At 35.5% G+C, this 25638-nt stretch overlaps 1 protein-coding gene across 1 annotated transcript in view; it reads left to right on the forward strand.

The window, feature by feature from the left end:
• Ppfia2 (PTPRF interacting protein alpha 2) overlaps positions 1–25638 on the forward strand; it is a 404134-nt gene that overhangs the window by 370279 nt on the left and 8217 nt on the right. The window contains 7 exon segments of the mRNA XM_038314717.1: positions 133–214; positions 3602–3802; positions 10982–11044; positions 13879–14072; positions 16466–16563; positions 22746–22921; positions 24598–24666. Coding sequence (XP_038170645.1) covers positions 133–214; positions 3602–3802; positions 10982–11044; positions 13879–14072; positions 16466–16563; positions 22746–22921; positions 24598–24666 — 883 coding nt within the window.

Below are 25638 nucleotides of genomic sequence, written 5' to 3' on the forward strand. Positions count from 1 at the left end.
TAAAGGTAGAAGGAATTTGGTCATTCTACATCACCTCTCATTAAATGCTTGCAAGGGCTTACTGGTGGATTAAAAACGATCACAGGCACCTTCTTCCTTGTTACCTAACTAATGATCTTTGCTGTACTTCAGGCATGAACTTCTTGAAGAAGCTCGTAGAAAAGGATTACCTTTTGCCCAGTGGGATGGACCCACTGTGGTTGCTTGGCTGGAGGTAAGCAAAGCAAGTCAAAGACTTGGTTTAAGTCAATCATTGCTAATTTGATTATCTGAAGACAGATAAAGACCGATTTGAAATCACAGCTTCCCTGTATCATATAACTTCTCGTAAAGGAAACACATTCATGCGTATGAATTTGTGACCACTGAGATGTCATGGATTCTTTCTTGTGTTGGGACAGAACAAAATATGCAATGATGTAAACAGATGTGTCCCCAAGATCTGTCCTCTCCATGGGTACTAGAAGAGGAGAATAAATTATTACTGCCATGGTTTGGAGGTTTGGTGGAAGTATCAGCTCCTATCCACTGATCTTCATCAGTCAGAAAGAAAAAAGTTAAAAATAAATTCATTTCACACAGAACTAAATGCTGATGAAGCGTCTAGAATGTTCTACCCTTGTTTATAATTAATTTCCTAAAATGACTATGGACTGGCTAAGTTTAGAGAGTTGTGAATAAACAGGAGGCTGAGACCTATGTTTCCTCCTTTGTCTAAATCACATAAGGGTTCAGGATACTTTATGATTACTAAGGTGATTAATTAATTGATCAGTTGATAATTAAATGCTATTTGATATAACAAAGAACAGCATTCTGTGTTTCCTCTAAGATACAATGCTGTAGAAAATAAAGCAGCATTTAACCAGGGTAGAAGACAGCAGCCTGGCAGTGAGTAAATCGCATATTTGACTCCAGGTTGGCCCTGTGATGCACACCAGTAGCACTGACTGCCTTTGTGTTCACCTTTCCTAGGTGGCCCAATGGTAGCCAACAGGATAGCTTTTGTCAGAAGAAAGCAATGAGGATTTTCTTGCCTGGCTAAGACAATGGAATATATTGAAGTAATTTTGAATTATAAAATAACTTAACTTTATCATTGTGTCATATATGGGGCTAAGTAAAGACCAAGTGAAAAAAAAATGCTAAAGTTTATTGTATTTTAAAAATGTTCTGTTAGACAGGTAGATAGAAAAACACGTTATATTTTTAAGTTTCTTTTTTCTTGGGCTAACTGAAATAAACCTGAGTTTTGCTTTTGTTATATCGTTTCAAAGTAATTAATTATAAAGTTATCTCTTCAAGCTTATCTTTAAGTTTCTATGCAAAAAAATAACAAAGAACAACAACAAAGAAAACCTGAAGCACTAGAGGAAAGGTTTAAGAATTCATGCCACAACAATGACAGGGATTCTTTTGTTCAGATGTCATTCCAAGAAAATGAGCTAGGGTTTGACAGAGAGTGAGTTGCTATTTTGGCAAAGGATGAACAAATTCTTCAGATGAAGAAACAAAACAGATTTCCTGACACTCAAGTGCTGGAAAATGGCAGCCCTTGAAGCCAGAGCTAATTAAGCCTATCCTGGGTACCGAAATTGCTCCTAATGCATTTCCTAATGTGACTCAAATCACAAAATGGAACAAACAAGATGAACAAGCATGCTGAGGCCATAAATGGGAGCCCTTAACTGTTATCTCCTTTCCCTCTTCCTGGTGTGCACAGTCTATAAAGAATGTCGTGTGGGAAGCAGTCCACTCCTTTCCCTATCCTTTATCCACATCAAAAACTCTTCAGTGTCTAATCACTGATGACATTTGTAACAATGGATTGGCAATGTTTGTGTAATGTTTCCAGAGTGGAAATTCAAACATCTTAGATGATGGCTAGGAAATCATTAGGGATGAGTGAAAGTTTATAGATGTTTATTTATCTTGAAGTGTTTTAGTGTTTTATGCACCAGGCAAGATGGCCAGTCATCTGCACCTTCTAGTGTCCTCATCAACATAAGGCTAATCAAACGTTCTTCCCCTTCTGGAACTCAGCATGGACCATACAAGAACAATATCATATCTTTATATCCTCTGTTGTATTTCAACCACATCCCAAGTCACACTGACTCAGTGTTACCATCCTTTTCCTTGAGTCTTTCACATTATAGACTTATTATGTTGTAGGATATATAGAAATAAATGTCTGTATCAGTTAGCCACGCCTGAATAACAAGTTATACCAACAAGGATGTATTATCTCACTAGTTTTATAGGTTATGTGAAACTACTTGCGTGGAATATTTGGTGTGGCTAAGGTTCATGCTTTGGTGAAAATCAGAATGCTAACAATGGTAGATTTGTCTTAACCCATGACAGGCAAGCTGTTTCAGCATTCAGAATTCAAAAGGAGAATTAGATAAAGACCAATCAAGCCACTGACCCATTGGAACTTATAGATAAGTTCTTGTCATTATACACAAATAGAAAATTGCTGCCTCTCCCTAATAATTGATATCAGTGTAGCTAAAAAAAAACCCCACAACACCTCAATTCAAATTAATTACTTCCTGATTGTTATCTGTGCCATATATTCAGTGTCTTTATATTATCTATCTCTCTAGTCAAGAATAATAGGATTTATCTCATGGAGTTGTGTTTTAGGAGATGGAATTTTTTTTTCAGGCTGCTCAGCCCCAAAATAACCACATAGAAACTGTATTAAATCAAAAAGAAAAGGGAAATTAAATAATAAAACAATTTCCCTGGGTGGAAATAAGAAACTTTACTAATTAAATCACTGCTTGGCCCATTAGCTCTAGCTTCTTATTGGCTAACTCTCACATACTAATTTAACAATTTCTGCTAATCTGTATATTGCCACAAGGCTGTGTCTTACCCAGTAAAGTTCTACCATCTGTCTCTGGCAGGGCTACATGTCTCTGGCAAGGCTACTTGGCTTCTCTTTGACTCTGCCTTCTTTCTCCCAGCATTCAATTTAGTTTTTCCCACCTACCTAAGTTCTGCCTTGCTCAGGCCTAAGACAGTTTCTTTACTAACCAATGGTATTCACAGCATACAGAAGGGAATCCTACTTTAGAGTTTTAGACAAGAGATAAATTTATAAATGCAAGATTATCTTGAATACTTAGACACTAAAATGATATATTAGTTAGTTTTCCTGTTAGTGTGAAAAAGTAGTTAACCAAAGCAACACATAAAAGGAAGAATTTCTTTGGGCTCACATTTTGATGGTGAGATCAATTACAGAAAGGAAGGCAGAGAGGCTAGAATATACATCAGTATGATAGCAAGACAACAAAGTAGCTGGTCAAATACAACATCAATCAGGAAGCAGAAAATGAAAATACAAATGTACAACTTTCTTACTGGTTTTTATTCATTCTAAAACTGCCACCCACTGGTTGTTCTTCTCACATTCAGGTTGGCTTTCTTGCTGTTTTACATTTCTGGAAATTTCTTCACAGACATGCCCAGCGGTGTGTTTCACAGGCAATTCTAAAATCCAGTCAAGTTGTAATGAAGGTCCTACCTTCACAGAAAATAACTAAGATTATTCTAACCTGTATTTTTTTTTTTCCAAACACGACAGCTCTGGTTGGGAATGCCTGCTTGGTATGTGGCAGCATGCAGAGCCAATGTGAAAAGTGGAGCCATCATGTCGGCTTTGTCGGACACGGAAATCCAAAGAGAGATTGGAATCAGCAACCCTCTGCATCGCTTAAAGCTCAGACTAGCCATCCAGGAGATGGTTTCCCTCACGAGTCCTTCAGCGCCTCCGACCTCGCGCACTGTGAGTCACTGTGCACCCCTCCTTTCCTTGAGGCTGACATCATAGCAATCTAACCCCACAGGGCAAAGTGTGACAGCTCATGTTTCCGTGTCAGCATGAGTTATTTTAAAGAGATATGGCTTGCTCTTCATCACCCCCGCTGTTACTTTGAATAGGTCTAATTAAGGAGATCTAATTCCAAAAAATCTTGAGAGCTTCAAACAAGACGGACTTCGGAGTTACTCAAAGTTTAGATTTTCCTTGAGGCAGAAAAATCCCAAAGTTTATTTTACTTTATTTTCAAAATCTCCTCTTTTGTTTAATGCAATATGGCATCTTGGGAGTATTCAAAAGCATTACAACTTACTGAAGATGCACAGTTTTACTTATTACTTATAAAAAAACTTCATGATGAAAATTGTATATGATTTGATGTTTTATAAACACAAATTGGAATTATCCACTTCAAAATTTGGCCCCATTTATAATCCCTTTTATAACCTAGTACTATAAAATAATATACTAAAAAAGTCATTGCTAATGATCAGTGTATTCATCAAGAAATAGTCTCAAATGGTCTTTTATTCCACTTGGTTAGTAAGTTTTCACTGATAAATGTGTAATCCCTTGTGTTAACTAGATATCTCTAGCCCACCGTCTTAAACAGCATAAGAAACTATGGAAGAACAAAATTAAATTGGTGGAGAAAGTGGTATTTCTTTATTGCAGCTTTCAGACACCAAACTGACTTCAATGTACTTCTAAGAAGGACTTAGATAACCTTAAGAAAATTTTTATTGAGTCTATCATATATACAACCCCTCCCCAATATTCGAAAATTTAAAGGCAGAGATGTACAGTAAGATTTCAAACATGTGTGTACTTCTTGTATACTTACATTTTAGTTACATCCTCAATACTGTGTAAGAAATATATATGTAATTTCTACTTATGATATTATTTCAAATAAATAAAAATGTACTCTGCTAATATATTCCAGATAAAAGTAATTTAAAATATTCTTATAGTAATAATTGAGGCCCATTAAAATAGTTATTACCATAAGTCAAATTCAGAACTGAAGGCCTTTATGAGTATTTTCAACTGAGCAAACAGAAATGTAACCGGTTTATGGAGAGCGCTCTTCTTCCAAAAGTAAATGCAGCAAGAAACACTCTATATATACAAATCTTGAAAAATCACAACAGTCAAACTTCCAACCTCCAAGTTTAAAGAACGGGACATACTATATCATTTCTTTAAGTTGCAAAAGCAAATTCCTTTCTTAGTGGAAAATGTTTTGTAAAAATCACATTTTCCCCTAAGACATTTACCCTGAAGCAAGTTAAATTGCAGATTAAAGATAAAACTATATTGATTTGTTGCAAAAGCAGACAAAAATGAAGAATGTTTGAGATATTAAGAATTTAGCTGAAGTTGTCCTCAAAAGATTATTTTGTTGTTGTTACTGTTGTTGCTGTCCCTAGAACATTCTTCCAACTTCAGTGTCACAAGACCTTCCCAACATGTCTTCCATTTATTAATATTTGAAAAGCTTCCTGTCAAACACCCTAAAATTTGGGTTTCTTTCCTACTGGGCATTAACATTTTGTGTATACTTAAAGGACATTTTTAAATGGTCTCTTTTTTTACTCATCGTTGACTAAACAAGAAAAGTAACAATGTTTGCCCCAGGCCTTAAAATGATGATCAGGAACATTGTAATTATTCTAAATATTCACATAAACATAACCATTGCAGGGTTTAACAGTGTTTCCGTGGATTAAGTTCTTGCCATATGAGTTTAAGGAGAGAAATTTAGATCCTCAGACCCAGAAAAAAAAAAAAACTGGGTGAGTTTTTTGGCATATCTGTAAGCCCTGTATTGGAGGCAAAGATGGGTAACAGGGAGAGAGACTAGCTGAATGTTTAAGTTCATATTCATCCAGAAACTCTGCTACAGTGAAGTAGAACAGCATTAAGAAATACACCGAAGCTCAAATTTTGACTTCTATTTATATATACTTCGATATATACATGTACACACCATATACGTGTGAGTGTGTAATATGCATGTATTTCAGTGCACATGCATGCGTGCACGCACATGCACGCGTGCATGCACACACACGCAAACCCAAATATAATCATTGTGTAGGACTTGCTTCCCTAGCTATATAGAGGATGTAAATTACACAAGCCTCTGAGTCACCCTGGCCCCACCAAAAAAATATAATAAGTAAGAGATGTTGAATATGAAGTTCAGTATGGCTGAAATTGTTTAGTTCCTACATGTGAAACAGAAGCAGAGTAAAAAAAAAAAAAAAAGAAAAAAGAAAAATCTTACTGAAAAATTAGTAATAATTTTTCATTAAAATTTTAATAAGGACATGTTTGTCCTATTTTCTTATTATAATACACATTACTTTGTGATTTCCTTCCTGAATTAGTAATGTAGCATAAACACATTCATCAAGTATTAAAGTATTAAAATATAAATTTAATCTTAGCATCTCTTCTTTAGATAAATGACAGGGTTATATAAATATTACTACTATAATATTTAATTCATTTAATAATCCCAGTATGTATAAAGTATGTACATTTACATACATTAATGTATAAAATGCATTTATATTTGCAGTAATAGCTATATATGGACATTTATTTCTTAACACATTAATTGTCAAATCGTGTTGCCATTCCTTCTGCTTTAGCCACTGGTTATCATGCTGCTAACTTTTAAACATTTTAAATTACTAGTAAACTTAATTTTTTAATGTAATCTACTAGTTGTCTAAGCAGTTCAGAAACTTGTCAGTGTTTCCCATTGAATTAAAGCTATGGTTGCCTTTTTACTAATGATTTAAAGCTCTTTAATCATAGGGCTTGTATGCATTAAGCAATACACTGATGCAAAATGCATATGCAAATAGAGTTATATTCCTTAATATTACCCTACTGCATTTATTTTCTTCCTTATACTGCATCTTCACAGAACCATTTGCCCATTTATGTTTCAAATGCCATTTGCTTTTTCAGATAAATTTCTATTCAGAAGTATGCCAGAGGCTTGGGAGACAGGAACCCAAATAAATGATCTGTTGGTTCGGTTGAATGAAAAATGAATAAGATACTAGACTGGTGGAGGATGATTCCTAATATGGACATAGTTTTCCACACACATGTGTACATACCCATGGACTCACATGTGCATACACATGCCCACAAGCATACACAACTTTAAAATAGTTATAGAAGATTTAAATAGTAAATTATAAGTTACTTTGCTTAGTAATTCACCTATAAAGTGAACAATACGGCAAAATTAACGAACTAATAACAAAATTGACTTTGAGCAATATAAGATGTCAGAATATTCTGAGGTCTGGTCAGTTAACATCTTAGAATTTTGACAGTCAGAGAATTAATTATTTCCCATGGTTACCTTTCATGAGTTTTTCTTTAATTCAATGTAATATTTATTTTCTAGCCATAGTTCCTTCCTGAATGATTTAATTAGGTAGGGACTAGAATTTGCAGTATCCGTTAGGAATTTTCCTCCTAAGTCACACTTAGTCATATTTTGTAAGTAGTCTACTTCATCTGCAGTTAAAGAGAGGAACAAGCCAAGGGGAAAGCACCAAGTTTAGGAAGGCAAGCATTATCATGTGCCCACCTTGCTTTCCTGTAAATTTAAAAATTAATACTTCCTTAAATTTAACCTCACGGGATATCTCTGCCTCCCCGTCCTATTCTGCTCTTGTGTTAAGATGTAAACTTTTACTTTTTATTCCAGCACGAAGTATGTACTTTTACTTCCTTTTAAGACATGAAGAATTTGGTGTTTAAAGACATTTTGCCATCGTTCTAGGGCAACTACTGAAAAGTGGCAATATATGAATTTAAGCTTTCAGCACAGTAATTTGGAATGCACTTGGGATGCACCTTATTAGTCCCCTGGCAGATAATTTTGACCACTAAGAAGACTAATCGATTTGGTCCTGTGGATCACGTATATTTGAGAATTGAGCATAAATTACTATGGTAGTAGGCTTCTTGGAGAGCTATGGATTCTTTGATGTTTGTCCTTATTCTTGTCCAACTACTATTGGTATGTTCTTTAACTTTGTTTTCAAGGCTCAAGACAATTTTGGTTGTTCATAGCCCCCCTAGATGGGCTGTTCTGTTTCTCTCTGAAGCCTTGAACCTCTAAGTGACACACACTCAATTTAGAACTGTGTCCTTTTGCGCTACTGGGAAGAAAGTAAATTGTTTGACTAATTTACTTACTGGATGTGTGGTTAATTACTGAGTAAGCCCATTAAAACTCCAGCTGTATTCAACTGGTAGTCCATGCATTTAATCCCAGGACTCAGGAGACAGAAGCAGGTGAGCTCTATGAGTTTAAGGTCAGTCTAGAATGCTTAGTGAGATCCTGACCAGAGAGGACTTCAGAGTGAGGTACTATAGAACAAACAAATAAATACAAACAACACAAAATCCAAGACTCAACTACCATTTGCCTGAGTGGACTATATATATATATGTATATAGTGGTTTGTTTCATTAAATTATAAAAAAAAATGTTCTGCAAAAGTATGTATCTGGCAAGATGGTTCAGTGTTAAAATGTGCTCACTATGTAATCATGAGTTCAAGAACCGTGATCCAAGAGCTTATAACAAGCCAGGGATGCTGCACATGTTTTAATCTCCTCCAGTGGGCACAGAAGAGAATCATTGGAGCTTACTGACCCCCAACATTGCCAAGAAGACTCAAGCCTCGTGTTCAGAGAAAGACTGTGTCGCATAGGAACAGGACAGAAGGACATAGTGGAAGATACCCAGCACTTAAATCTGACCTATGTGCCTGATCAAACACTGAAAATTTGTGCCTATGCTGTGCACACACACACACACACACACACACACACACACACACACACACACACACTGTTTCATGCACACAAGAGAAAACAGAGAAAAGCACATTTTAGGAAAATAAACCTTTACACGAAATGTAAGTTCTTAACATGCAACTTGCAAAAGTTTGGCAATCACGTTTTCACAAATTGCCCGGGAATTATGCTCATTTTGTAAGTGAAGATAATTATACAACCATAGCTTCTAGAATCTTACCCATCCCAGAACACTTTGCATAATTCCCAGTTCAGAATTTCAGAAAACCCATGGGAAAGCTCTGCTCTGTTAAGAGATGATACTGGTAAAGGTCCCTATGGAAAGAGTAAGATCATCAATTATCTGGTGACAGACTCAATGGAGAAACTGCACACATCAATGATCTGAGTGGCTCTGGTATTGTAAATCTGTTTCAGAAGTGCATATTTTAGTTTATAAGAAAACTTGGCTACAATGAAAATCTGAAGCATTTAAGGGTGAGAATTCTGTGCATACATATGATATTTAGCCATCCTAATATTTATTTACTTATAATTATGATCCTTCACTATATAAATCTTTGTTATAAAAATGTATTTGTGCATATTATTTTAATTTGTATAAGTGCTCTATCTGCAGGTATGCCTGCATGCCAGAAGGGGGCATCAGATCTCAATATAGATGGTGGTGAGCTGCTATGTGGTTGCTGGGGTTGAACTCATGTTCTCTGGAAGAACAGCCATTGTTCTCAACTGCCGAGCCATCTCTCCAGTCCCTTTGTGCATATTATTATATAGATATACATATGAGAATAACCTGTATGATTCACTAATATGTAATTTATGTGAGATGTCTCTCGTATCAAATAATACTCATTGTTTTTTCATATAATTGTTTCTAAAATTATATCAACATACCTTATTCATTTTTCATAAGGAAAGTTAAACATGGCTTTAGGTGAAGTGTAGAAAGTTCCAAGAGTAGCATGTGATATTTGGCCATTGCCTTTGCTGCTCCTTTCAAAACAAGGAACTAAAAAGTTTCATGACCTGGAGAACTTTGCATATAGATTTCCTGGGGAAAATGTGAAATTTGATATGAAGCAGTATCCAATGGGAGGAACCTTAAATAATATTATGCTAGTAAGTGATTTTAAATTCATTATTGATTATGTGGTATACAGAGCTCATACCAGATTCTTTGCCTAGAAAACAAATGAGACACTTCCCAAAATGATAGACCATTGTAGAGAATACTTCAGTTTATTCTGTGTTTGACTCTTGGGTAAAACACTTACCTCGCATACCCAAGAAAAATATATTACAATGGTAACCTAGTTACCCTCCTGGTGCTAATAAAGCAAGTTTAAAGAGAAAGGATTTATTTTACTAACGGTTCCAGTGGGGTACAGTCCTTTGTGGTTTGGAAGACATTGCAGCATTCAGGGAAGCATTGGAGCAGTAACAAGCAGCAGACCGACTGTGTCCATATTCAGGAAGCACATGTAGGCAGAAGTGGACCTCAAGGCCTGGCCGCAGTGACTCAGTTTACCAGTGACGTTCTACCCCCTAAAGGTTCCACAGCCTTTCTCAAGTTTCTTCTCTTTTGAGACTAAATGTTCAGACACATGAGCCTATAGCAGACAATTCAAACCACAACAGATGCTTATAAAATATAGCTGGATAATAAGGAAATGAATGTTTGGGAATTTGACAGTATTGGTGAAGATGAGACTTATCTTTTTCTAAATCAAAAGTATCTCAAAATAATGTTTCAGGTCTATTTCCTCTCCATGAATGCAGAGAAAAACACATAAACACATCTATTGAATTAAAAACACAAACACAAACAAAACAAACAAACAACAACAACAGGAAACACAGCTGGCTAATTTGTTGCTGTTTTCCAGACTATGGAGTTTAGGACTTCTTTGTAACAGTCAATTTCTTGTTTCCCTAGACATTGATTATTAAAAGCATGTGAATGAAATTCCCTTGATAAGCACTTTTGGGTCATAAAGTTAGAAGAAAAAGAGCAAAGCTACATTATTTTATATTTAGCTTGCCATTTTACAATATTGAACCCAATCATCACAGTCATTTGGAGCGTGAAGTTTTACCAAAGAAGATTTTGTTTAACAGCCCAAGAACTGTTACCAATATGAGCCTTAGGCAGTTTACTCATGATGCGTGTAGAGAGATGTAGTGTGTGCAATGCTGTTGACTGACAGAAGTGCCTCCCTTTTCTCTACCCTGGCTTCCCTCCATGGATGGCTCTGCTTTTCTTGGGCTCCTCCCTAGCCTTCAGGCAATGTCTGGGTGACCCACGAAGAAATGGAAAACCTTGCAGCTCCAGCAAAAACGGTTAGTCTTCAAAGCTTTGTTGAACCCAAACAAAAGTAATTATATGTAGAAAAAGACAGGAATTTGTATACTATAAAGCAAAGAAATGGGGTGTATTTATGTGGATACATACAAAGATAACTGATATTTTGGTTATAGATTTCCTTTAGTATGCTTGTTTAGCGATTGAAAATGAAATCATGTTAGATTGCCATGTGCTTTTTATCCTAAGCATCTATGGTCTACTCTTGTAATATGAAAACAGTAATAAATAATTTAGTAAATTTAGGAACATTGGAAATTTTAATAGTCAGTACCTCTTAGCAGTGAGCATGGTCAAATTTAATCAGTTATAGAAAAGCTTACATGGAATCATCACTTTTAATGTAATTATGTAGTGTCTTGGGCTATAATATCCCACAAGTAGACCTCCTAGGAAAAAAAATATTGAAGGGTTATATTGATTTGGCTTTTAAAAGTACAGTTTGAAATGACTTCAAGGATTCTAATCACCAGCTTTAAAAATGTGATGTTTTATAGAGTCATATTTCGTGGAAGGATCAAAGTGGAACAAACCATGTATTTTACCTCAACAACTTAATTTTAAAGTTCTTTCACTTTAATTCTCCTTTAAAAATTTGGTTATCTAGAATGTAATGGTGCAAATGTCGCAATGCGAAGACACATGCATCACTGCAATTTTGGTTGTATTCTTTCTTTGGTTTTCTTGGTTGGCTGTTTGAGGGTATGTTTGTCCTAAGCTTTGACAGAAAGATAGTTATTCACTTCATTAATTTCTAGTCTGTTACCTTTCAGCATTATGTATAGGTACATATAATTATGTTTGTACTAAATATGAAATTTTAAATATAACCAAAAATAGTCAGATCAAGTTGTCACAAAACTCATAAGCTCCAGAATGTTTATGTGTATTTAAATTAGAGTTAATTCGAACTCTGTTGTGTGCTCTGCATTTGAGAAATTGAATGGATGTAAGTATATGCATGTCTGCTTTTGTCATCATACTTATAACGTGCTGTTTTGCTATTATGCTTCTGATAGAATTTTTTCAATATTCACTTGAAATTAATTTATGTTTACCTGCTTTATTAATCACTTCCTGCTGCTAACCCAGAAAGAATCTGAGGAAGGAAGCTGGGCCCAGGTAGGAAACTCATACACTTTAAGACACAGTAAAATATGCAATATAAATTTGAAAACTACTGAAGGTTATAACATTTGAAAACATCACTTATCTTAGTAATTAGACTGCTACATATACCTAAGTCAGTATTATATCTAATATATTATAGGTGCATTGCTATACACCAGGCTTTGCAACTAAGATGAATGTCACTTCATAATTGATATATATAACTGGGTAATTTATCTTTCTTCCCCCAAATATGAATCTATAACTTAATTTCTCTGAACTTACTCTGTAATATATATAACCAAGATATATAATCATAGAATTTGTATCTCTGAGGAAACTTCAAAGAGTTTTTGGTGTCCTATTTGCTTTCATGTGTCATGGGTAGTATTTGGGGACAGGTGTTAGCATAGCAAGTATAAGATGAGGACAGTCACAATAATTAAACTGATCATAAGAGACAGAAGTTTATATTAAATAAGTCAGTGTGTGCAAAAAAGTGCACACTTTTCAGCATTTCTACAAGTTAGAAACTGAGAGAATAAATTGAGAAAGTAAATAAAATTTGTCACCTTTATAAGGATCTGTATTTCAGCATGCTGTAGCATAGGGTTGTAATCAGTTTTGAAACTGAAGCAAATTTCAGAATTCTTCGCAAAAAAATCTTGATTTTTACTATATTTACAGTTTATTACTGTGAATTCATAGCATAATTATTCACTAAGTAAACAACTCTTTAAAATTAGTATCCTTTAAATAATTAATAATATCCATCCTTTAATATACTCAAAATTTAATAATGGTAGTTAACCTCACATTTTTTTTTTTTTTTTTTTTTTTTGGTTTTTCGAGACAGGGTTTCTCTGTAGCTTTGGAGCCTGTCCTGGAACTAGCTTTTAGACCAGGCTGGCCTTGAACTCACAAAGATCCACCTGCCTCTGCCTCCCGAGGGCTGGGATTAAAGTCGTGCGAAACCACCGCCCGGCTTTAACCTCACATTTTATTTTACCTGTTTGAATACTATCTGGCAAGACCAGTCCCCAGTCCTTACATTCTAAAAGAGAATTAGCTTGTCTGTCTTAGTTTTTGATCAAGCCTGAAATACACACATAGTCTAAATTGACTGACTTCTGGTGAAGGATTCTTCCAGGGTCCTAATGGATGCTCAATTGACTGTCTTCTCTAAAGCATAAAGCCAAGTTTCAGCATGCTGTCTTTCACCCTCGCTGTTTTTCTTTAGTTGTTTCCTGAGGTTTCTGTTTCACTTCAGGGTTTGCTAGGACACAAAGACAATAACAATAGGATCATTAATAGAGGGAAATGGAAGAGAAATGGAGCAGTACTTCAAACATAAAAGAAAGAACAGAATTCTCCCGGTATAGCAATGGAATCTTTAGTCTTAAAACGCATACCATACCAAAAGCTATATGCTCGCTTTTATCATTAACAAGACACATATTTGGACAAAATTTACTGTTTTAAAATACACCATGAAGTTAATTATTTCTACAGGCAAATGTTCTATAAAATTGTGCAGAGTTTGCATTGTGTTAAAGTAAACAAATGCATTCAGGTTAAATCTCTCTTTTTGTTAACACATGTACCATAGTCATGAAGTTTGAGTCATACTACTTGCTAATATCCTCCATTTACCATCTCATTTTGTTGGTTAAGAAACTTGACTGCTATAAAACAATTCCAGTGTCCGGTCTTTCTACAGACCCTGGCTTATGGAGATATGAATCACGAGTGGATCGGAAATGAATGGCTTCCCAGCCTGGGGTTGCCTCAATACAGAAGTTACTTTATGGAATGCTTGGTTGATGCAAGAATGTTAGACCACCTCACCAAGAAAGATCTTCGTGTCCATTTAAAAATGGTGGATAGTTTCCATCGGTAGGTTCTCAGAAAAGAATGATGAAAGCGAAACCACTATCTGCAGCGAACTAACACGAAATAGAAGGACAGTAGAAAGGCAGTGTTTCTCATTCAAACGGTCTGTGTCATCTACGTGGAAGAAGGGCTCAAGCAGCAAACTGAAGGGTGTTCTAGTGGAGAGCTATGTTTATGTTATATGCCTGGAATTTATGCAAAGGCACATATACAAGTTATGTTCATAGTGTGTACTTTTGTTTCTTCTTGTTTGGATTTTTTAAAAAATTATTTTTTTCAGTTTATGTTAGAGAATCACTTATGGAGGAAAGAGATGTTTCCGTGGTTACGATCACTAGGTGCTCTTGCAGAAGACCCAGATTTGCGTAACAGCATCCATATGGTGGGTCCCAACCATCATTAAGTCCAGTTCCAACTGATCTGATGCCCTCTTCTGGCCTTCATGGGTATCAAGCATGTACACGGTGCACCCATATGCATGCTAGCAAAACACATATAAAAGGAAATGAAAAAAATCTAAGAACAAAAGAAAAATTCTATTAAGGATAACTGAATATTTGTAGTATCACCCTTTACAAGGCCACGTAGTTATAAACCAGGTAACTTAAAGACATGCGAGAAAAAAAAACAGGAAAGAGATTCTTCTATGAAGAACATAATTGTGCTTTTTGTTCTTACATGGATGTTTATATTTTGGGTTATTAGCACCTTTATTTTTTTAAAACCTACTAAATGTTTTAATTAAAATCCATCAGAACATGAGAATAAGGGACAAATATTTGCTTTAGATCATTTATATTCTTTCAGGCTTACAAGGGCTAATGATGAACGACACTCTTTTTTAAAATTCTATGTTGTAGTCTGGTAGCCTCTACTCGAGGCTGTGGAGGCAAAGATCAAGGTATGAACGGGTCTGTTTATTTGGCGACCTTGCATCCTCATTGTGTTTCCACACGTAGTCTTTTTTTCTATAAGTATACACTTCCCCTGTCTGTGATTTTCCAAATTATTTCTTCTTATAACAATAGATTAGGGTCTGCTTGATGACATTGTTTAAATTGGTTACCTTTTAAAGGTCCTGTCTCTAAATATAGCCAAATTCTGGACAATGGAGGTAAATGCTTCAATATATGCATGTAGGGAGATATACATTCATGTTTTTTTTTTCTGGGATTTCAGAAGTTTGTGTCACATTGTTATTAAAGTATATAACATAGAAATACATACATGCATATATGTGTACGTATGTATGTATGAGTGTATAGTTTCTGCTGTACATGTCTGAATATACTGCTAAATATTTAAGAAAGTGATGATAGTCAATAATTATTACTTTAAGCCTACAAATTCTTTTATTTTCCTATTATACTCTTATTTCTAATATTATTCAAACTATTATTATTATGTCTAATTTTATTATTTCTTCTCCCTGCGTATCCGTGAGGTTTCCTTTACATACTTACTGCTCTAAGGCCTTAATTTTTTTTCTATCTCCTAGGGTCATTTCCTTATATGATACATATTAGGGGATCATTCTTCCCTGAGCAAAACAAAAATGGCAAGAAATACTTTTATTATCATCCTTCTCCCCTGTGAAAATTACCCCTGAATGCATCTCATCCAGGGAATGAAAATCTTGCTTTGACTTATCCAGATTTCCCATATGGGACTATATTTGACCCCTAACTCCTAGCCTGCATTTCAGGTCTACATAGTGTGCCTCTATATCACCACATCTTTGAAATTTCATCCACAGTACTGCAGTATAATATATAATGGTCTGTTTCCCTAGTAGCCCAGCCTTTCCTGCATGCTACTCTGTTGAGTGCTGTGACGTTTCTCTTCCACAGCTCCTTCTCTGCAGTCTCGGTAGACTCAGTAGGCTTGTTCTTTTTTACTCGCTGGTCTTTCCTAGTGTGGTTTGCAATTTGTCCATATCCTGTACTCTGCCTTACTCCTTAATTCACTCATGTTTTCATCAGTCAAGGAATCATTGATTGCCTATAAAGTTGTTTCTGCCTCTAAAGAGAGACATTAATTTCTTCGCAGAGGAATAAAACACTTATTTGCTAAAATGTACTGTAGAAAACGCTAAATTGAAGACAGATGCATAGCTGTCTGCATACTAATGTGTGTATACATATGGATATGTATGGAACTATGGATAACTATGTCTAATTAATTTCAGAATTCTGAATATCCTGTTCTTTAAATATTTTCTATGTTTTAGAAACAGCTTATTCTTGAGAAAATTAAAAATTTAATCCAACCCAACTTAAGGGTGCTATTGTAGACGAAACTGATAAATGGGCTCTTCTAAAAAGTAATGTAGATCATTAACAGAATATTCTTCATCTGTGGAAGCAATTTAATGTGTTTTCTCTTTTCTAAAATAGAACAAGTTTACAATATGGAATTATGTGCTTGAAAAGGTTGAACTATGATAGAAAAGAATTAGAGAGAAGACGAGAAGCAAGCCAACATGAAATAAAAGGTAACACACCCTCATTTAGTAACAAATGTCTTTCCTATGAAAGATTTTATACATCCAATCTGAAACCTAAAATAATGTATATAATACAACCATTATCAGACTCTATTACACTTTTTGTTCCAACTGCCATTGCTGTCTCATCCCTAATTATCACATGGACAAGGAAATTGCCAAATCATAGATTCAATAATTTTGAGGACACACTCTTGTCTTCCTAGAAGTAGATTTATCTCTCTGAACATACGTTCTCTGCCTATGTTAAAAGTGGCTCTCTGGGCCAGGCAGGGGTGGCACATGCCTTTAATCTCAGCAGTCGGGAGGCAGGGGCAGGCAGAAGTCTGTGAGTTCTAAGTCATCCTGGTCTACAAAACAAGTGCCAACACAGGCTCCAAAGCTACAGAGAAACCCTGTGTCAAAAACAAACAAACAAACAAAAAACCCAATAAAACAAAAAGGGGGCTCTGTAGGACTTTTTGTTAAACTTTTAGAAGAATATTGTCACCATAACACAAAAAATTTGATATATTTTTATACAGCATATATTATATCATTAAGCAAAAAAAAAAAGAACCCAACATAGGAATATCTGTGGGGCACTAAAACTATAACAATTTACCTGTTTACCTTAATACACAGGAGAAAATATAATATTTAAAAACAAGTATAATAGCTTTTCATTTGTTAGAGACCATTAGCTCTTTCCAATTGTTAAAGAAAAATTATTGGAAGTAGATTTCATCTTGGTTTTCAGAAATTTTTTTATAAATATAAAAATTATATTGGGAATTTGTGCGGAAGTTCTATAAATATCTTCTCTCTGAAAGTCACCAGTCCACTAATAATTGTAATTCAGGATGTTGTTATGATGCAAGATTAGCTGTTGTAATCATTATGTGCACAAAGACAATCTGGGCTACAAATATATTTGAAGCATTACATATTTAATAATTAACCATGCCATTTTCAGTTTTGAGTTATTATGACAAAATATCAATATAAGTTTCGAAAGAAGAGATATATCTCCAAGTTTGTGAGGCTAAAAATCTACACAGCATGGGACAGACTTTTGCAGGAATAGAGAGAGAGAGAGAGAGAGAGAGAGAGAGAGAGAGAGAGAGAGAGGGAGAGTAAGCAGAATCAAAGAGATGCCATGTAACTGCTGAAAGACAAAGATGCCAGAATATTACCAGTAGGCCACAGTCTCATGATAACACATAGATTAATAAAAATGTGTTAATTTAAGATATAAGATCTAGTTAGAAATATTTCTGAGCCTTTGGCCAAAGAGTATAGTAATAATATAGTTTTTGTGTGATTATTCTGGTTGAGGTTACCAGGAAATAAATGTGTAGTCTCTGTATGCAAATATAAGCATCCAGAAGCCTCTGGTTTTTCTGTTTGTTTATTTGTTTTGTTTTTGTAAGTTGTTTTAATCTCTTATATTTTTTAAAGGAGAAAAATCCTTTTAAAATGTGTCTAAATGTTTTTGAGGAAAGTTTTAAATATTATCATCGTTAGGGTTTCTCTTTCAGTGATGAAACACCATGCCCAAACAGGAAGTTGTGGAGGAAAGAGTTTTTTGTCATATAACATCCATTTCGCACTGTTCGTCATTGAAAGAAGTCAGGACAGGGACTCAAACAGGACAGGTGCTGATGTCATGGCCATGGAGAATACTACTTCCTGGCTTGCTTCCCTTGTTTTGCTAAGTCTGCTTTCTTAAAGAACCCGGGACCACCAGCCCAGGGGTAGCCCCACCTGCCATAGTGTGGGACTTCCTACATCAATCACTAATTAAGAAAATGCCTTACAGGTCTGCCTATAACCTGATCTTTTGGAGGTATTTTTAATCACTTATTTCTTTAATTTCATTTTACATTCCAACTACAGTTCTCCCACCACCCCTCCGCCTACCACCTCTCACCCCCTAGTCCACCTCCCATCCACTCCTCTCACCAGGTAAGGGTTTCCATAGGGAGTCAACAAAGTCTGGCATGTTAAGTTGGGACAGGACAAAGTCCCTCCCACCTGCATTAAGGCTGAGCATGGCATCCCACCTTAGGGAATGGGCTCCAACAAGCTAGCTGATCTACCAGAGTGGAGGCATTTTCTTAATTTGGGTTACCTCTTCCCAGATGATTTTAGGTTTTGTCAAATTGACACAAAATTATCCAGCACAGAGAGGAGTAATAGTCCCATTTCCCATGACCCATGGCCTGACACTGGCATGTGTTTCATAATATTGAGTGGGATTGTCTAGGTCTCAGCCACATTACCTGTTCAGAGTTGGTACAATTCTGTTTCCTCTTCACTTCCTTTGGGGTTTAATTTACATAAGAAAATGGTGTTAAAATTTAACTCTGATGCAGTTTTATTTGATATTCCCTGTCTCAGGCTTCCCTTACGTTCATTTGTTTCCACTTCAGAACATTTATCTCGAGCAATTCTGAATGCTAAATAACTTGAATGCTTGTGAAGATGAATATTTGAACGTTTTTTTCCAATACATTGTTCATCAGTTTGTATACACAATGGGTTCTTCCATCACTTCATTTAGCTTGCTATCAAAGAAGCAGAAGTGCTTTTTTCTTTCTTTTTCAAAAACAAGTTCTCTGATGCTTTTGGACCCTGAGAAATTGTAGGTTGTTTTAAGTGTATCGTTCTACAGTTGAATTAAAATTTGGGAGCTAATGGACCAAGGGTAGACCCCAGAAGTGAATGTGGGTATGACCTAAAAAAAGATATTTGTCTCATGAGTAGATTTTGTCCGTGGGATACCACTTTCTCAAGTTCTTTCTGAAGTATGTTTTCTAACTAGATTGCATTATGCCTTAGATTGATCTAAAGGAGGAAAATTGCACATTTAGCCTAGTAGCAAATGCTCTATTATTATTTAGCAGTTGCTGCTTAGACTGTAGCCTTCAGAGGAAGCTGCTCCTATTCATTGGTATTACAAACAATCACATATGAGGAGCTGCCAGTGAGATCATAAGTAGCCCCTGCTTCCCACAATTGATCTGATGGCATTTAGAGCCCTAGCTCTCAACTCGGACTAGATGCCTCTGTTATTATGGGAAGTGTTAATTAACCAGAAGTGCTAATTAACCTTCACCTTAGAAAGCATGTTTCTGATACGGGGAAGGTGTCAAGAATGTACTAACTTTTAACTTGTTGCCAAGAAACAGCTGACATTGATCTTCAGCCATTTGCTGTTTGGATCTAGAGAATTCTTATTAAGCATAAATGCCAGGGTATAGTTTTGCTATGAAAGATATTTATAATATTATGATTTCTATGAGGCTGTCCCTAAGTGGAAAAGTTACAAGTAGAGTTTGTCTCGATGCCACAAATGCATTGTTTTATTTAATTACTCTTAACTGCAGGCATGATGGGGATTTTGCCTGATATAGATTTGCAGAAACAAATTAATACATCTTAGACTACCAAGCATGAAAAAGCATGTTTATGTACATATTTGCAACTACACATTGTCAAGTTGAAAATTTGATATTTCTTATCATTTTGAAAAAATGTTTATCTCATTGGCCTATAATAAATCATGCATTTAGTAAAAGGAAGTAAACTGATGGTGTGACCTGCCCACACCTACCCAGTAGAGATAATAGATAGTTAGGAATCTATAGGTCCACTAATAGAACAGGCAGAATTAATACATTTTCAGGAAAACAAAATCTGAGACCAAGTCAAAATGGGAAATAAATACTAGAATCACAAATTTAGATAAAAGAAAAACTATGAGGAGAATATAGATTGCAGTGTGGATACATACCCAAAGAATATATTTGTACAATTATTATTACTCCTGCGGTAATAATGTCTAGGGGGTTTAGATTGTCACAGAATGCAACAAATAACACCTGAAATGCTACAATGACTGTGGTGGGGCAAAAGAAATTAAATGATTAGAAGATCTTTATATTATCAATAAAGTAATATAAGGGCCAAGATATAGAAGTCTTTCAGGAATCAAATTGTACAGTTTAAGTTTTAAGTATGACTTGTGGCAGAATATTATAAAATAGAACTGTAAAAAGGAAATTAGTATAAAATTATATAGAAAATGCGTAATGTTAAAAAGATAAGGAAAAAAGGAAAGCTAAAACAAGCAAAGAGATGGCAGATTTAAGTTGAATATTCTGAATAATAATATGGAATAGAGATATGATAACTAATGGATTTCAAGCAGAAATAAAATAATAGCATTGACATGGTGTCTATGGAGGACACACCATAATATAAGAACAATGGAAATGAGAAGTAATGTAGGTGTACAGACAAGTACTGGCCAGAGCTAATACAGGATACTGCCAGAGTGAGACACAGGGCTGTGGGAATGGGTCATGCTCCTGCTTGGCACAACGATATTGTTTTGTTTAAATATCATGCATGAGGACACCCATGCTGAAGGCAAATGAGCAAGTAGAACATGTTAATAGCAGTTTTTCAAAGAAAACTTTAGCTATGTCTACATATATTTACATATATATTTACACATACATACATATATTAAATATACATATACTTAAGTATAAATTTTACTCAGAAGAATATTTACAGAAATGCTGCTTTTAGTTTGGCACTCCAAATACTTTGATTTCTTTTTAACAAGTAGAGAAAACCTTTTTTTCTTATTTAATCTTTAATTCCTTAATTTTTCATACAAATTATTATGATCTACATATAATTTTATAGTTTCTATGCATCATTCTGTTGATTCATAAAGGAAAGATGTAGGAGGAAAGGGCTGTTTGTTGCTTCTGGGCCTCCCAGCTAGCTTATACCCAAAATATTCACACAGAAACTGTATTATTTAAATCACTGCTTGGCCCATTAGCTTGAGCTTCTTATTGGTTAGCTCTTACATATTAATTTAACTCATTTCTATTAATCTGTGTATGGCCACATTGCTGTGTCTTACTGGCTAATGTTCCGAGCAGCATCTGTCTCCAGCAGCTCCATGCTGTCTGTCTGACAAGGCCCTTTTTCTCCCAGAATACAGCAGTTCTTTATTCATTAACCAAAAAAAGCAACACACAGACAGAAGGACCTCCCACACCAGAAAGACATGATAGAATTGATGAATAAAACACATTTTTTTCTGAGTTTTATCTCAAACAGGCATACATGGCATTGCCTCTGAAGGTTTAATGTTAAATGTTTTGTACTTCCTTGAGATACGACCTTTAAACGATAAAAAAAAAAATCAGCCTATGGTGTCAATGTGTGCTTGAGCTTCTTCATTAGTAAATTATTGGAAAAATAATGACTTAATGCCCAAGTGTGGCCAGAGTGCTTAATCACAGCACTCAAGAAGGCAGAGGCAGACAAATCTCAATGAGTTCGAAGCCAGTCTGGTCTACAGAATGAGTTCCAGGACAGTCAAAGATGTGCAGACAAAACCTGTCTCAAAAACTCAAAAGAATGATAAAATAGCAAAGAATCAAGGCTCTTTTAGTTCTTATAATTCTCTTTTACATGTAGCATCAGGAGAAAAATGAGGATCTTCGAATTATGCAATATGCAATATTGAAGTGGTGGTTAAAAATACTGCCAATAAAGAACGGCACTAGAACCAGAATGTTGATCTAGATAAATGTACATATGTGCCTACAATACACATATATATGTCCACATTTATATATATGTATATGTTACTATATATATGCATGTATACATACATGTATGTATGTGTATATATGTATATATACACACTATGTGTGTATATGTGTGTATTTATTTGTCTATATAGATAAAGAGAGAGAAAAAATGAGAAAGGGCGAGAAAAAGGGGATACTAGGAGTATGAAGAAGGAGGGAGGGACAACTATCCCCATCTGGTGGCAAAAGCACCCAACTTCAGCTAGATCCCAGAGTCCTGACATAAAAGTAGCAATAAACACTTTCAGACAGCATTCAGTGTGATAGGAATACTGTTCTTTCAGTAACAATAAGCTTCTGGAAATTACCATTATTATGAGATTCAGTAAAGCAAAGGTTGATGATTAGAACAGCATGTTAATGTAAAAGAAAGGAGTAAACAACTCTCAGGATCAGAGAGATCAGCACAAATGTCACTTGCCAGATACCTGTTGCTCCTTTCAGCCAGGACTTGAGTCATCATGCAAATGGTTGTATCTTGACGCGATACATTTCTTTTCCTAGATGTTTTAGTGTGGAGCAATGATCGAGTTATTCGCTGGATACAAGCGATTGGACTTCGAGAATATGCAAATAATATCCTGGAGAGTGGAGTTCATGGCTCACTTATAGCCCTCGACGAGAACTTTGACTACAGCAGCTTGGCTTTATTGTTGCAGATTCCAACACAGAACACCCAGGCAAGCAAGCCCTTTTGTGCCGTGCTTCACTGGGTCGTGACTAATAGAATAACAAGTATTTCCCTTGGGAAAATATAGGGCTGTGAATTTATTTTTGTTTTTATTAAAATGATCTTAATTAGTATACAAGAATCCTTACATATGTGTTTAGGCTAGACATATATATTTCCTTAGACATTTTCATTTTGTTGTGATAAAATCTTTTAAAATGGCCAGGTAGATCTTCACCTTGAGGCAAACCTGGTCTATGCAATGAGTTCCAAGCCAGCTAGGACCAGAGCTAAAATCAGTCACAAAGAAATTAAGATATTTCATCTACCTTCAGTAATTCAAAATATATTATAGTTTCCTCCAGTTATATGGATGACTTGCAACCCTTTAACTTGGTGTCCAACGAGTAGCCTTTCTCACAGCCCTTGTTCTCTCTGCTCCATTAACCACAATCTCCCACTCAACTTCCGGAAGCTCAAAGTCCACATGTGCCTGACATGTGTATACATCTGTCTCTGTCCCTGGCTTATTCCTTAATACATTCACGATTTCTTTTGCAGAAATTTTACTTTTAAGATAATATTGCTAGTCAAACACAACCTTAAAATTAGAAAAGCAGGGGCTGGAGAGATGGCTCGGTGGTTAAGAGCACTGGCTGTTCTTCCAGCTAATCCAGGTTCAATTCCCAGCACCCACATTTTGGCTCCAACATGTCTGTAACTCAAATTCCAGGGCTTCTGACACCCTCCCACAGACATACATACAGACAAAACACCAATGAACATAAAAATATTATTTTTCAAAAACTGGAAAGGCAGAGAATTGGAGTTTCTGTGATATAGCCCCTCTGCCTGCATATCATGCCTATGTCTGATGGCCTTTGAACTCTGATAAGCAGTCCCATCTCTTTATATATTTAATCATACTTACATTTAACTGAGTGTCCTGGTGATCACTAAATAAGGAGAATTCTATGTTTCAGCAGATTTCCACACAAATTAAAATGCCTCTACTCTACTGCCCAGCCCATAAAAAGAACATTTGAAGAGCTAGAACACAAGAATCGTTACATATGTGAAGTTTAAACTGGGCAATGTGCTGCACGCTTGTAATTCCAACACTTTAGTGACTGAGGCATAGGGATCACTAGTTCAAAGCCAGCCTAGGATAGTGTCTTCCTAGCCTTTGTATTTATAATAAGACTTTGTTAAAAATCAAGCAAACAGCCGGGCGGCGGTGGCGCACGCCTTTAATCCCAGCACTCGGGAGGCAGAGGCAGGCGGATCTCTGAGTTCGAGGCCAGCCTGGTCTACAAGAGCTAGTTCCAGGACAGGCTCTAGAAACTACAGGGAAACCCTGTCTCGAAAAAAAAAAAAAAATCAAGCAAACAAAATGAAAAACAGAAAAAAACTAAAGTATAAAGTTTGTGTATTACCTATTGTAAGCTTGATAAAATCCAATGCAATACAACTTGATTTTGTTTTTAACATTTTAAATTTTACATAAAATGCTGAATTGGAATTAAATAAGTATTTGAACAAAGAGCTCTTTGACTGCAGCGGTTTAAGCAAGCGTCTCTCTCTACTAAAATGTTTTTTGTATTATATTTTCAGATAAATAAAACCTTTATGTTGTTTGAATGAAATGTTACTTTGATGACAGTCACTTTGATTTGATATCAACAGGCCAGGCAGATTCTGGAACGCGAGTACAATAACCTCTTGGCCCTGGGAACGGAGCGGCGACTGGATGAAGTGAGTTGTCACCTCACACTCAGAAGTCCCTTACAAGTGGCAATAGCCTTCCCCAGAGAAGGGCACACCAATCAGTTGTGCAATTCTAAATGGTCAATCCTAAAGACATAGAAACAAGTACCATTATACAGACCGAGCAAATTATATGTAGAAACATGCAATAAGAATTTGGGAAGTTTTGGAGGTAGTAAGGAAAGAAATGTAATTATATTGTAATGTCAATAATAAAGAAGAGGCCATGAAATTGAGGGTTAGAGCATGGGAGGGACTGTAGAAAAATGAAAGGGGGAGGAGAAATGATGCAATTATATTTTAATTTTTACAAGTACCTTCCAGCTTACAGAAAGAACGACAGCACATCTGTACTCCGAAGGAACAATGGCTGCAAAGCAGCAAGTTCTATGTGCAGCATTTAGAAACTTTCATTTATTCTTAAATTTTAAGTTACATTTCTTAGTCTGGACTTCTGTTTAGCACCAAGATTCATGAATGTAATCACTTTCATAATTAAACATTGAGAATTAACTTAAAATAAGACATATCCACGAACAGTGACCATAAAGTTTCAAAAAACAGGGTTTTTTTTTTTTTTTAAATTCCTAGGCAACTAAAACTCTAGTATGGATAAGTTCTTCTTTTAAATAAGAAATGTGTTTGTTTCTAAATGTTATTACATCGTCTTCAGAAGTTTTAGAATGTTAAAAGAGAGAAAATATGCTTTCAATGAATTGGAAACTTTGTAATTTTATATAGGGTTGTTTGTTTAGTTTTCTTAAAAGTAAAAAATATCACCAGGTGATGAGGCGCACGCCTTTAATCCCTAAACTTGGGAAGCAGAGGCAGGTGGATCTCTTTGAGTTCAAGGCCAGTCTGGTCTTTAAGAGCTCACTCTAGGACAGGCTCCAAAGCTACAGAGAAACCCTGTCTCAAAAAACCAAAATATAAATAAATAAATAAATAAAAATAGAAAAC

This window comes from Arvicola amphibius, chromosome 17 (genome assembly GCF_903992535.2).
Source record: "Arvicola amphibius chromosome 17, mArvAmp1.2, whole genome shotgun sequence".
In the NCBI taxonomy this organism is placed as follows: Eukaryota; Metazoa; Chordata; class Mammalia; order Rodentia; family Cricetidae; genus Arvicola; species Arvicola amphibius.